We start from the raw sequence: 14,078 nt of genomic DNA on the forward strand, positions 1-14,078 counted from the left end.
ATCGCTATTGTATAAGATCCAACGTGGGCGATCAAGCAGGGAAAGTCAAGGGTCAAGAGTGAAAAGAAGGTATTCCTTAGAAATATTTGGTTTATTTTCTAAAGGCGGACTTTTCGTCGTCTTCTGACGAATTTCTATTTCTGCTAAATCTCGCAAGGATTTTGAAACACAACGGGGCCCACACGGTACTTCATTTCGCGTTTTCGTTCATTTTCTCCAAGAAGGTCATAAATTTTCTTAAAGATTGCTTTAGCTCGCTGGCTAGCTTTGTTTTCTCTCTGGACTTTCATGCTTTCCTTTACCACATATGCCTGCTACGAGCATAGCCGCGTAGCTTCCACCTCCACGCGGCTCAGAGTTGAATCGCCGATCGATCCTGACGGACGGGGTAGGGCTCAACCCTCGATTTTATTAGGACAACCCGGAGAGAAGATTTAAAATCTTCCTGGAGAAGGGACAAACGCCGAGGACCACGAGAAGATTTTCGCGGAAGATCAGATCAATTCTCGAGAGAGTAGAGAGAACATTAAAATTATCGTACAGTCTGTCAAATTACCGAGTAGACTCCTAATAAATAAAATCGTTGAAGTTACACTGAAACTTTTCCAAGTTTTATTTTGCGCGTCTCATCGAGCAGAGTGGTCAGCGCTCCACGTGTACCAACCTACCTCCTTATCCCCCTAGACCGCAGATTGGGTCGCAACAAAAGTAATACAAATAAAAATAAAATTAAGAAATATAGATTTTATATACCTTTGAAGCGAGCTGGACGTGGGATATTAGCCGAGCGTGATTGCTAGTAAACAAATCAAAGAATGTTATCTCCATCCGGCGCAGGTGACCGGAGGAACATAAGAACGCTCCTGGGCGCGAAGTCTCAGCCGGTGATACTCGGGGATACCTGGTATTGCAAGGAGACTGGAGCACAGGGGAAGGTCTGCCACTCTTCTGATTACTCGGTTGTCTTATATCGCAGAGCCGTGCAAGGGCTTACATTTGAAAAATAAATCAAAGTAATCAAATTTTAGTGGTGATCAATTAATTCCTTTTCCTAATCCAATTCTCTGAACGGCAATACCATACGTGTCAAAATTAAAATAGAGTCTTCAACATTCTTTTAGACAGTGGGTTATTGATAGCGATCTTGATTTCACGTGTATCTAATATATACGTGTACACGTGTAATTAACATATTCGTATCTTAATCCGTGTACTTTTTAATACACGGGTACACGGGTATTGAAATACACGGATACACGTGTATTGAAATATATGGGTACACGGATCATAATATCTATACATGTATCCGTTTATTGAGGTTCACGGATACACGTATCGAAATGTACTGTTCCACATGTATTACCCGTACCCCAAGTTTTATTTTATAATTAAATATCAGAATATTTAGATGTGTAAATTGTTTATGAGACTTAATTTACTGGGTAGTAGGTGAAAATAAGAAACATTATGGTTTTGGTTAATAAAGTTCAATTTATTAAATTTTTGTTTTGAGATTAGAAAACTAAGGTGTTAACATTCTCTGGAAGCAAACGGTTTCTTTTTTTTGTTACAATATTTCCAGCGCATGAAAAGCATCGTTCCGACATCGCCGAGGTTGCTGGAATTGTTAAATATTTTTTGGCAACTTCGGAAATTGCTGGATATTTGTTTGCCCTAGCTTTCCACCATTCAAATGGATTTAAATCAAAGCGTAATTGTGGCTCGGTCATATATGTTTCAATTTGAATATAAACATCATTCTTATCGGTGATTTCGTTGTATAAAAAAAAAACCAAAACAAAAATTTTTCTTATCTCAAAACAAAAATTTAATAAATTGAACTTTATTAACCAAAACCATAATGTTTCTTATTTTCACCTACTACCCAGTAAATTAAGTCTCATAAACAATTTACACATCTAAATATTCTGATATTTAATTATAAAATAAAACTTGCGGTACGGGTAATACATGTGAAACAGTACATTTCGACACGTGTATCCGCGAACCTCAATAAACGGATACATGTATAGATATTATGATCCGTGTACCCATATACTTCAATACACGTGTATCCGTGTATTTCAATACCCGTGTACCCGTGTATTGAAAAGTACACGGATTAAGATACGCATATATTAACTACACGTGTATCTTCAATACACGTTCAAAATCAGAAACTCTAGTTATTGAGCGTCGAAGCCCGTCCCCAATGTCTAAAAGAATATATGTATACATATATATAAATCAAAGTAGAGTCTTTTAATATTTTTTTATCCAGTGGGTTATTCAGCGTCGAAACCCGTCCACGACATTTAAAAGAATATTCAAGGACCACAGAATATTCTACTATTCTACCGGGCTACTGAGCGTCGAAGCTCGCCTGGGAAAATAGTAGCGAATCGACGTACTCGTAAAATTTAAATGCCTAAGAGAACCCGTCGCCCCGGTCGTCGCCAACAAATTCGCCGTTTCGCGATCCTTTTACGTCGGCCGGCACCCGCAGACACACAATTACTTGGAGTTCGGGCTCTGCCAATCGAAATCGAGATTTCCGCTGTCTTGCCGCAAAAGAAGCAACGCCGCCCCCGTGGCTGCTGTGGCTCTCTTCGTTGGTGGAATTAATCTACGAGCACACGTATATATTTCGTGATCATTCGGTGTAGAGAGTTTATGTATTTTTAACAATAAACTTTATTCAACAATAAATAACAACAATGGATTATTAGAATGACACGTGGAATGGTACTAGGAATGAAGAAATACGCAGGGTATTCGTATCTGCGCTTTATTCGGGTTCTCCTTCCGGCGTCGGAAAAACGAATGTGCCCCGTCCTGGGCCTAGTCCCTCGCCTTTGTCGTCAGCCTTCTTCCCCATCGGTAGGGGTGGGAATGCTGACGAACGAAGACCAGACGTGGTCCCTTTTGAACGCCTCGGCTTGAGACCTCGCCTTTTCCCGACGTCTTAAAGGATAACAATAATCGAAAATCTCGGCTCGAGAATCCAAATCGTATGCCGTTGACAGGAGGTCGGATTTCAGTTGTTAAGAGCGAGAAGGCAAATGTGAGCCTTTCTCTCTCGACTCCCACGAGGTGATCCGAAATTACTTCCGGCAGCTTCGGAGAATCGAGAAAGAGGGCATGCGTCAGTTTGCCTTTGTCGACTTTCCGAAACTCCACGAGCTCACGTATGCGTATTTCTGGCATGTGTGAGTTTGCACCCGACGGTGCTTTTCTGGCATCACTGTCGCTCGCATCGCTACTCTGCCATGTTGCGTCCCGAATTTGCGGTTTAGGGGAAAAAGAGGTGGGTTGGTGCCCGTGAAGCGCTGAACAGCTCTGCCGGCGAGGCGCGCAAGAAATCAAACTACTCGATACGTTCAAAAATACTTTGGCAAAATTTATTCGTTGGAGTTAACTCGGTGTACGACTTTTAGGTACAACTCGGTTGAGATTGAAAATCGTTCTGCGCCCTCCGCGAAAATCCTCTCGTCGTCCTAGGCGTTCGTCCCTTTTCCGGAATATTCTCGATCCTTCCTCTGGGTTGTCCTGGTCCAATCGGGGTTTGTGCCCTGCCCCATTCGTCCGGATCGTTTTCGATCGGAGATCTACCCCCAGAGATGCCAGAAAAGCACCGCCGGGTGCACACGCGACATGCCAGATACGCGTACGTGAGCTCGTGGAGTTTCGGAAAGTCGACAAAGGCAAACTGACGCATGCCCTCTTTCTCGATTCTCCGAAGCTGCCCGAAGTAATTTCGGATCGCCTCGTGGGAGTCGAGAGAGAAAGGCTCACATTTGCCTTCTCGCTCTAAACAACTGAAATCCGACCTCCCGTCAACGGCATACGATTTGGATTCTCGAGCCGAGATTCTCGACTGCCCAGGCATTTTTACTTTCCGACCTATGTAGGCGCACATAAGCAAAGTACCCATAATGAAAAAAAAATTTTGTAAAATTTATTTTACGGAAATACACGTTTTAAGACCTCCTGATCATATTTTAATTATTGAAAAAAAAGAAATTTTTTTTATTCCCATGTATGAGCACACATATGTATATTATTAATACGATTTTTGAAAATCAAAATACTTTAAGATTGAAAATTAATAAATTAAAATGAGATTCCACTCTTTACCAGTATTGAGCACGCTGTGGTATTTTTCAATAAGAAGAGTACTTACTTTTATAACAAACAAAACAGTAGAATTAATAATTGCAGAAATTAATTAATAATGATTTTCCTCGATTGTTTTGAGATAACCGTATCAATTTGTTATGACGAACTAAATAGAACTAACTAGAAACAAAGGAAAAGTGATCCCGTTTGCCAGTTTAATACAAAGTATGGGTTGTATCTTAAATTTTAAAAGGACATAGTCGAATATTTTTAAAGGTACAAAACATAGCGTTTCATTGTAGAACAGTAACATAAGTTAGCAGGTAATGTCATAAAACTGTTTTTCCCAGCTATATCCCTTTTTACCTGAAGTATAAGGTAAAAAGTACGAGCTACAAGGTACGACTATCCGAAAATCGTTCACATTTTATCAATGTAAATGAAGCGGTCTTTCCATCAGAGTTAAATACAAAATTTTGTTATTTCTGTGAAAACAAAACTTTCAGTAAATGTACGTGGTGTTTGAAATTTTTATGTTTTGACTGTTTTTGTGAAAAGTACCATCCAGATTCATGTACTTCGTACATTGAAAATAACATATGTTAAATGTAATCGGTTAAATTTAACTTTAAAAAAAAATATTCGAAGGTCAGACAAAAATATAATGTCATATTTAGTGTACGATTAAAGTATGATTGAAAAAATAAAAAAAAAAAGTTCAAGCAGGATTCGAACCAGCAGAGCAGAACAAGTTCGGAACTTGCAGGCAAAGACCTCATCACTCACGCCACGCTGATTAGTGGTGAACATAGTTCTATTTCTGAAAATAAGTATCTGTAATAACTTTAATAATATCTCAAAGTAAAACCTAACTCAAAACCTGGTACCATTCCAACTTTTCCTTGTTAGAAACGAGTTTTCAATTTGTCTTAGCGAAAGTCGCAATCACATTTTGCACATTATTCTAAAACATTTGTGGTATTCGTTTTCAATGCGATTTAAGTAAGCATGTAATGTATAAGATTTCATTTAAAGTTTTCTTTTCTAGAGAAGATAGAGAAAAAGTTTATATAATTTTTTTTATATAAAATTTAATTCGTCCTAAGATTTATATGAAACATTTAAAAGATTTTTTATACATTATGCCTATATATCGGAACAACTATGAAACAAGAGGTATAATCTGTAAGGAGTGTATGTGTGTGGCTAGGAGAACCGTTATCGTTTGCGTCGATAGGAGTGTTTAGTCTAAGCTAGAGTAGGTATCGAGTGAGGTGTTTAGGTTTAAGCTGAAATACGTTTTAGAGACTGCGTCTCGAACGTGCGTTTTGTTTAGATCATTATTATAAGATAGGAATAAGGAAGGGTCGACTTTGACTGCAGGAACGTCACTCTGTATCGAACGTTAGTCGAGAGCAATCACAGTTTTACGTTTATGATCTTTTACGTTTACGTTTTATGTCTTTCTTTTATGTTCTTTATGTTAAATAGTTAGTAAATATTAAATAATATAATTACATCGTTACGTTTAGTGTTCACGTATTTGAATCCGTCCACACGCCTTTGAAATGAGAACATAAAACTTAAATGTAAAGTTTCATTTAAATTCATTCAGCTATTTATATTCAATCGTATTAATAATATACATATGTGTGCTCATACATGGGAATAAAAAAAATTTCTTTTTTTTCAATAATTAAAATATGATCAGGAGGTCTTAAAACGTGTATTTCCGTAAAATAAATTTTACAAAATTTTTTTTTCATTATGGGTACTTTGCTTATGTGCGCCTACATAGGTCGGAAAGTAAAAATGCCTGGGCAGTCGAGAATCTCCGCTCGAGAATCCAAATCGTATGCCGTTGACGGGAGGTCGGATTTCAGTTGTTTAGAGCGAGAAGGCAAATGTGAGCCTTTCTCTCTCGACTCCCACGAGGCGATCCGAAATTACTTCGGGCAGCTTCGGAGAATCGAGAAAGAGGGCATGCGTCAGTTTGCCTTTGTCGACTTTCCGAAACTCCACGAGCTCACGTACGCGTATCTGGCATGTTGCGTGTGCACCCGGCGGTGCTTTTCTGGCATCTCTGTCTACCCCCGAGCCGTGTGAAGGTGGAGGCTACGCGGCCATGTTCGGAATGGTCGCATGTGAGAGAAAGCGTGGGAGTCGAGAGAGAAAACGAATCTAGCGGCCTAAAGCAACCCTTAAGAAAACTTATGACCCTCATGGAAAGAACTGAATGAAACGCGAAGTGAAGTGTCGCGAGGGCCATGCTGTGTTTCAAGACCATCGCAACTTTTAACAGAAATAGCTAATTCGGCACGGTCCGTAATAAACTAAAAGAAGGAACGACGGAAACTCCGATTCTACACGGCCTTTAGAAATTAGCTAAGTATCGCTAAGACTTGCTTTCTCTCTACCTTCCCCAGCTTGATTGCCCACGTTGAAAAGCATACAATTGCATTGTTCATTATAATACGTTGATCCGTTTGAATTTCGCTCTTAATTAGAATGCAGTTACATGACTCTGCACTCGACGGTGAGTAATCGGGTTTCAATTAATTCACGTTGTGGCGCTATGTACATTAAACCTACGTTCACGTGTAGCGTAACAGGATATAACCATTCGTTATCCACCTTCTCGCGTATGAACAAGGTTCCAATATTCGGATTTCGAATATCAAAAGTTTCAACCAGTGATTCCACCTCTATGGATTTTTTATACCGTCTACGGACCTACGAAATTCAAAGCAAAATCTACGGCTATTTGGTTTGTTTTATCTTTAATATTTATTCTTAGTTAATTTTATAGTCGTCTTGTTCGTCGGTTGCAACAAATGAAGAATTTTATAAATATTTTGTCCCGCCACTCCCCCCTTCTGGCTTCCGGGTACGTTGTATATACGTTGGGGCCTAGTGCTTATCCCCACTACTGAGGGATGTTTCACTTTGACATACCAAAAAAGGGCCTACTTTTCTTTTACTCGCTGTCCTTTTGTACGTTCGGGAGTCGACTTGGGCTTTTTCTATAATTAGAATTGATACATCTATTCCATAAACGCCTAGGTTAGAGCCCGAATTTTCGGGCATATGTCGAACTTTTACTATACATATACTGTATATGGACCCCAATTTCGGGACATTGAATACAACGAATGCACGATAATTGTACTTTTCGTAAAATGTTTTTAAAATCAAGATGTCTGGAACAGATGTAGGCCTATCCAAACCAATTTAGTCTTTAATAAAATAAATTCATTTTTTACTTACGCATTTCGAAAAAAGCTTTAATTGCATTCTGTTCCAAAACCAAATAACGATTTGGTTTTCTAACAAAAGCACAGTAACTTATTCTCGTTTATACAGCTGCAATAAGAGTTCGCCCTCATTTATGTAAATAATGAGAATTTAATAATAACATAACATATACAATGTAAATTACATCTATTTTTTCATAGGACCTATTCTTCTTTCATGTTTCATGACTTTTCGTGCTTTCACTCCCTCTCATTCACTCGTTCTCACTCATGCTATCTTTCTCCCTTCCTCAGAATACAGTACATAATTGTTACAAAAAATCAATGTGTTTCTCTTCCTCTTATTTATTCACCTATTAAGTCCAAAACTGACTCATAACTCTTTTGCCACTGTTGTTTGACACAGTTTTACATGATTTATACACAGTTTTTTTTACATCCTGTTGATGTTGTTATTTCTTCTCTGAATTCCTATATCGACCAGGTATATATTGCACTATTGTGTTGGTGCATTCTGCTTTTCATTAACGAGTTACACTTGGATTTCAGTTTTATTCTTTTGATACTTTAAAGCACTGTTTTGCTAATTTCCATTACATTCCTTGTACATTAATAAAGTCCAGTAACAATCTAATTTGTTCACAGTACACGAATACTTATGAGTATTAACAGCTAATAAACTAAACAAGAAATCAAAATATGTAAAAGAAATTAAAAAGAAAAATATTTGTAGAAGAGTTAGCATTCTAATTAATGGCTTAGTTAATTCGTAAATAGTATAACTTATTTTGAAACAACTTAATATGGTAATTAGTACATGGATTTCATTTAGAGAATTATACGCATTTTACTACTATACATTACATAAAATACGTAAGAAATTTATATAAACAAATATATAATTTTAATTTACTCTAGCTATATAATCGTTCTGTTTTAATATCTTGTTCTTTAAATGTTATTAGCAAATAATTTACATAAAATCTTTGTTCATCATACATTCGATCTATACGCTGCAATTTCCTGAGCCAAGAACAAAATGATTTATCAGAATTACTGTTTCCCTTAATAAACCCTCATATTCGTAATTCAGTAAATCCTGAATCATATTATAACAATTACTTATTGAATCGATGCCAACATTTGTTATTTCGTTTCTTAATAATATTATCAACAAATAACATTATATTTCAATTTCTAGATATAAACTTCGATCGTAAATTCAAAATAAAGGCCGAGTAAAGAAACTCTTGAGAATCAACTTATTCTAATTTCGAGTTCTCTTGCTTTGTATCTCACTTCAAGATAATTTTAAAAGAATACAGTCGTTATCTCCTTTTGTTCTTCTTTTTTTAAGTTATAAACGCAACTATGCGAGTATTATGCATTAACAATTCATAGAATGTCCTCGTAGTTCACCTCATTAAACAATTAATAGGAAATAGATTTATTATACACAGTGGACAGACTAGATCAAGTTGAAACATCTTGTTGTGATAATAGTTTTACGTTTTAAGTCAACGATATTCAATTCGTGCAGCTTTTAAAGCTACGCGTATTTTATTTAAAGAAAAGATCCTCGTATGTTGCAACAATTGTATTTCAAGGCTCGTTTAGTTATTTGTTGAGAATGAATGACGGTAAAAAACTATAAAATACGGGCATGCTTTTGACACAGTCTTCAACGTTTGCCGTAGAGTTTTATGTTCTAATGTAATTATGTATATCGTAAATGATAGTATAACACTTATAACTTTATTACAAACGTACGACGAACTGTACACAATTTATTATAAACGAGTGACAAAAACTATCGCGCGACATTTTGCCACAAACTTAAGATTTACATGTTATAATAGTCATATTTCACTTCGTTTTTCATTTTAATTTTAAATTTTATAAGTTATAATAATATTCTTAAAATAAAATATTATACGCCGAATCAGGCCGAAAAAGCGTGTTGAGGTTGTTTTAAACAACGAGATATTAAACAACATATTAGTAGCAATTAATCTGAGATTAATAAAGTAAATCGTCATTCTCTAATGTACTTTAAATCTGACGTGTATGCGCCTACATAATCAGCTTAAAAAATAATCTTCGAATGCAAAATTTCCATCAAAAGCCCAGTATCTTTGGCTACTTCGGGTATGTTTATTTAAATAATTATAATATAGTAATATTGTACAGCTTGAATTAGAGTACAGGGTGAGTTTGAAACATGGCATCCCTCTACATCATATGTTGTCCATTCGGAGGAGCATACTGAGACTGCTGATTTACTGAAGGTCCTGTAGGCCCTGGTGGACCATAGGGTCCTGGCATAGAACCAGTTTGAGGTGGAAATCTGTTGCATAATATTATTCGTCAACTTCGTTTTATTAGGCATGAAACCATTGGATTATCTTCCCTCTATTAATAATTTTTCGTTCGAATAATACAAACTAAATATCAGAACATCCCATCGTTTTATCCAAACCGACACTTAATTGCATTTCATTAATTAATTGTTTCGTTTTTAAATTACAGACCCATTGTTCTTGATTTAAACCTATACTTATTCATAAACTAACATTCATGCAACTGGAATATTAAGAGTCGATAATAGTTCAGATAATAAAGATTCAGAAAAGTGAGTTCGATAATCCAAGCACAGGGCGAAACATTGTCCAAATAAATGGAGTCCTATTATTTATGGGATTAGAAAGTGTAATTTAGTTAGTATCAAAGCTAGGCGAATTTAATTCTAAAATTAGCTTTTACGTGTTGTTTCGTTTGCCTGGATATTGGTATCAAATTTTACAAATAAAACATAAAGGAAAATTAGTTCACGAACGAATCAGAAATTTGTATTCGTTATTCGTCTGGTTAGGTCTGCCATTAGATGATTGTGAATTATAACTTCATTTTTCAATAATAATTTATGAAGGGAGAGTTATATTAGTACGTACCCTTGATGAGAATAAGGAAGGCTATTATGCTCTAGTACTGGTGGACCCTGAGGATGTCCTGGTGGATGCTGATGTGGGCCTGATTGCACGTGGAAATGTTGGGGTAACGTCATGTTCGGTATGCTAGCAGGACCCATGTATTCACTGGTTGAATTATTGGTAACGTATGGTCCGGATGGACCACTCCCGACAGGAAAAGACTGATGAGGCGGAGGTACCCCATTGAACATCTATCAAGAGATCGAGTTTTAAACATCGAAAGTAGAATCGATCGCCTAACCCAGACTAACATCGCTTGCGATTAATTCTGATAATATGGGCAAGCTTCGTTACGTTGAGTGTACTAATACTTACATGCTGAGGTGGTGGTCCTTGAGCCGGGAATTGATATGGGTTTATGTGCAGTGGCATCTTAGGTAGGGTGTAATTAGATGATGTAGGGGGTGGAGGTTCTCGCATCAATGTATGATATAAATTAAGTGCATCTACCAAATCAGAACTTAATTGAGTCAGCTGCGCGTGCCTCCTATCGACTTTTTCTAACGCTGCGTCAATTAGCGGCCCCATCGCGGTAACTTGTTCTGAATAATTCATTACGAGTAAAAATATGATTAACGATTATAATCTGGTGTTGCGCAAATTACAAAGCCATTACCTTCCAAATCGAGCATCTCTTGTGGATCAGATGTGTCACACTGAGGATCTGCTTCGTGTAATAGATGTAAAAGTTTATCCATTTTTCTTTCATCTATTTCAACCTCGATCACTTCTGGTTCTCTCTTTACTGTTTTTACTTCAACTTCTTCGGCAAATTGAACCATTTTTTTGTTAGGGAAGTCTAACTCTGTATACAAATTCATTTATAACGTTTTGTCATCGATTACGAATAACTGAACATATATTGAATCTTACTTATGAACTGTTCAGGTTCTACGGATAAATCCGCGGTAACAAAATTAGAGGGAAAAAGTCCTTCCCCCCTATGATTACTGCCTTTCCACCAATTTGGATCAGAATCGTCCAAGATGTTAACTAAAATTTAATCGATAATAGTAATTTCGTTATTGTATCGTATATTACATAATTAAAATATAATTATTTCAAAAGAATTTATAATTCATACTTATTTCCCCTGCTAAGAATGTTAATTCGTTATCTTCCGCCGCCTCAAAATCGTACAAAGCGCAGACCTTCCTGCCTTCAGAATTGCTCGAAGTGCCAAGCGCTGAGCTTACACTGGGATATAAACTGGTACTCATTTTGGATGCCGGCGAACTATGCAAAGAAGATGCTTGACTCTGAGTTTTAGTCTCTTTCAGTGAAAGTTGAATGGCTAAAATAAACCGCAATTAATAGAATGTTATACCTTTGAGAAACAAAAGTACGCGATGTTTTTAAATATTCGAAATACCTTTTGCAAGATCTTCTTCTTCCTGCGAATTTGTTGCTACATTTGGATTTTTACGTAGTAGGCTTTTCTGTAGGTTTCGTACGAATTTAGTGACTGTAATATTTGTTTACAATTTAACACGTTCGCTGCCGTGCATTCACAATGGCTCCATTTGTTGTACCTTATACCATTTTGCAAATTTTTTAGTTTTTTACCCTTACGGTGACAAATTCAAACGGTAACAGAGTGGTGAGATGAGATTTAGACAGAAAACAAAATATCTTAAAACGGGATTTGGTAGCGAACGTGTTAATTTAATTCTAAATTGTAACTTAATAAAAAATAAGCAGTTTATGAAATATAATCTAACATTATACACAAAAATTTCCATTTAGCTCTGTAGAATAATTATTTGCTCAATGTATGAATACAGAAGAAAACAATAGGACATTAATAAGAGATAACATTATCTTAGTACTAACAATTTCAAAAAAGACTAAGCGGAATACATGTTTTCCTATAAACGCGAGTCTTATAAATTAGTTTAAAAATAAAAAGATCTTACCATATCTTGCAGAGTAGTGAATTTGTAGCCTTCGTTTCTCAATTTGTTGTACAAGCTTGGAATTAAATTTAATTGAGGATCGCTTTTAAAATCACCTTCCGCCCATTTTTTTAAAAGCCCTTTCATTTTTTCTGCAATTTTGGGCTGGGAATGATTAACTAGTTTTCTTAGATCGGTTTCAAAGTCTCTCGATGCAATTTCCAAGTGAAATGTTTTACCACAATTGCTGACACATGCATCCAACAGCTGCATATAAATTACTTATTAATTTTACATACAGAGGTCACATATTTTGGAAAAATTGTTTACGAAAGAAAATTACATATATTTAAAAGAATATACTAACTGTTAATGCTTGCATAACAATGTGGGGGTCCGGAGAATATAGTCTCTTGACAATTGATCGTAAACAATCCTTTGCACTTTGAGTCGAGGTTCCTACTTTGTCACAGATATCCATTATTTTTCCCCATTCTTCGGATATATTTTTCTCACTGGTTGCCTTTTCTATTACAACAAATCATAACAGTGAAAATAATAATATATCGCCCACAAAATATAAGTCACAAAATGATATTTTATTTTTCTAATAAACAAGTTATTCCTGTTTTTCTACTAATATGAATTAAGAAAAATAACAAAGTGTTTCATTAAGCATTAATATTATATTTTGATTTATTAACATCCATATTTCTGTTAACTGTAATTTCAAGATAATAAATTTGTTTAATGTCATTAAATAATTTTACATAAAAATACATGCGTACATAAATTTTGTCAAGATTAATCATTGTCTTATAAATATTTTATAAAACACATCGCTCGGGGAAAAGTACTGATTATTTGACAAATTAAGTACAAATCTGGTGTCTATTGTACACGAATCGAAAAAAATAAAATAATATCGTTGTGTTAAAAAATTATTACGTTTTACCATTTTGATTATTTCTTTTAATATGACGTAAATTATCGCTAACGAACAAGCATTTTCATAGAAACATTACGAACAATTCGTTAAAGCGAAACAAAAAGGATGATAAAGTAATTCGCAAAATCTGGTATATTAATTGGAGGTCAAATGTCAACAACCGCTTAATGCATCCATCAAACGTAGAATTTCGACATCTTGAGGAGCAAAAAAACCGAGCAAAGTCGTAGAAAACAACGGATGTCACGATGCGAAAGATTAATATTTTAATCAAGATGATAAGCAATTTAGAAGAACGATTCTAAGTGAATTAAGGCTAAGAAGAAGTAAACCACTCACCGACGTCAGCGTCGAAAGGCGAGGAGGTTTGGAAAAGGCCCATTTTACCTCGTAAACTTGACGAAGGAAAGCACGTTCGACAGTTATGTCTATTACGCGATGTCACGGTATCGCGTTATGTTTTTCTTTGCACATCCAGCTGATATTTACTTACAAACACAAGACCGAATGACTAATAACATTCTAATCTACCATCGAGGGACATCTTTCTTTCGACCTGCCAAAAAAGCTCGATACTATCGAATCGTCTCGAGCGTAATGTCAAATGCAAACGTTCAACGTCGTAAATTTACATTTAATTCATACAAATGATTGCACAAATACTGAAACTCGAAAGAAATTCTATGTACTTGAAGTTTCGAATGCCTGAAATGGACAAAACTACCAGAAATTTTAGCACTTTGTGTCTTTCAAAAGAAGACGTTGAAACGAATAACTACGTTCGATATATCGAACGATATTATTAGTCTATACTACCGCCATCCTACGACAGTACGTTCAATTAGTTTACGAACGATCTCTTTGCTACCGA

At 35.9% G+C, this 14,078-nt stretch overlaps 1 protein-coding gene across 1 annotated transcript; it reads right to left on the minus strand.

Annotated features, from left to right (window-relative positions):
• Positions 1-8,300: 8,300 nt before the first annotated feature.
• On the minus strand, positions 8,301-13,798 carry LOC122402163 (signal transducing adapter molecule 1). The gene is made up of 10 exons (XM_043404756.1): positions 13,547-13,798; positions 12,626-12,786; positions 12,280-12,525; positions 11,736-11,802; positions 11,448-11,657; positions 11,237-11,356; positions 10,980-11,168; positions 10,679-10,905; positions 10,325-10,554; positions 8,301-9,720 (listed from the first exon to the last, which is right to left on the minus strand). The coding sequence occupies exons 1-10, from the start codon at positions 13,587-13,589 to the stop codon at positions 9,606-9,608; spliced, it is 1,608 nt and encodes a 535-aa protein (XP_043260691.1). The 5' UTR covers positions 13,590-13,798; the 3' UTR covers positions 8,301-9,605.
• Positions 13,799-14,078: the final 280 nt, after the last annotated feature.

The sequence above is a fragment of the Colletes gigas genome, unplaced genomic scaffold, assembly GCF_013123115.1.
Source record: "Colletes gigas isolate AHSC1104 unplaced genomic scaffold, ASM1312311v1 Colletes_gigas_Sc00033, whole genome shotgun sequence".
Classification (NCBI taxonomy): Eukaryota; Metazoa; Arthropoda; class Insecta; order Hymenoptera; family Colletidae; genus Colletes; species Colletes gigas.

Coding starts and splice junctions, on each gene's coding strand:
- LOC122402163 (XM_043404756.1), bottom strand. CDS start 13,589: ATGGGCCTTTTCCAAACCTCCTCGCCTTTCGACGCTGACGTCG. Junction 11,357..11,447: donor ATTCTTAGCAGGGGAAATAA/GTATGAATTATA, acceptor ATTAAATTTTAG/TTAACATCTTGGACGATTCT. Junction 9,721..10,324: donor CTTCCTTATTCTCATCAAGG/GTACGTACTAAT, acceptor ATTATGCAACAG/ATTTCCACCTCAAACTGGTT.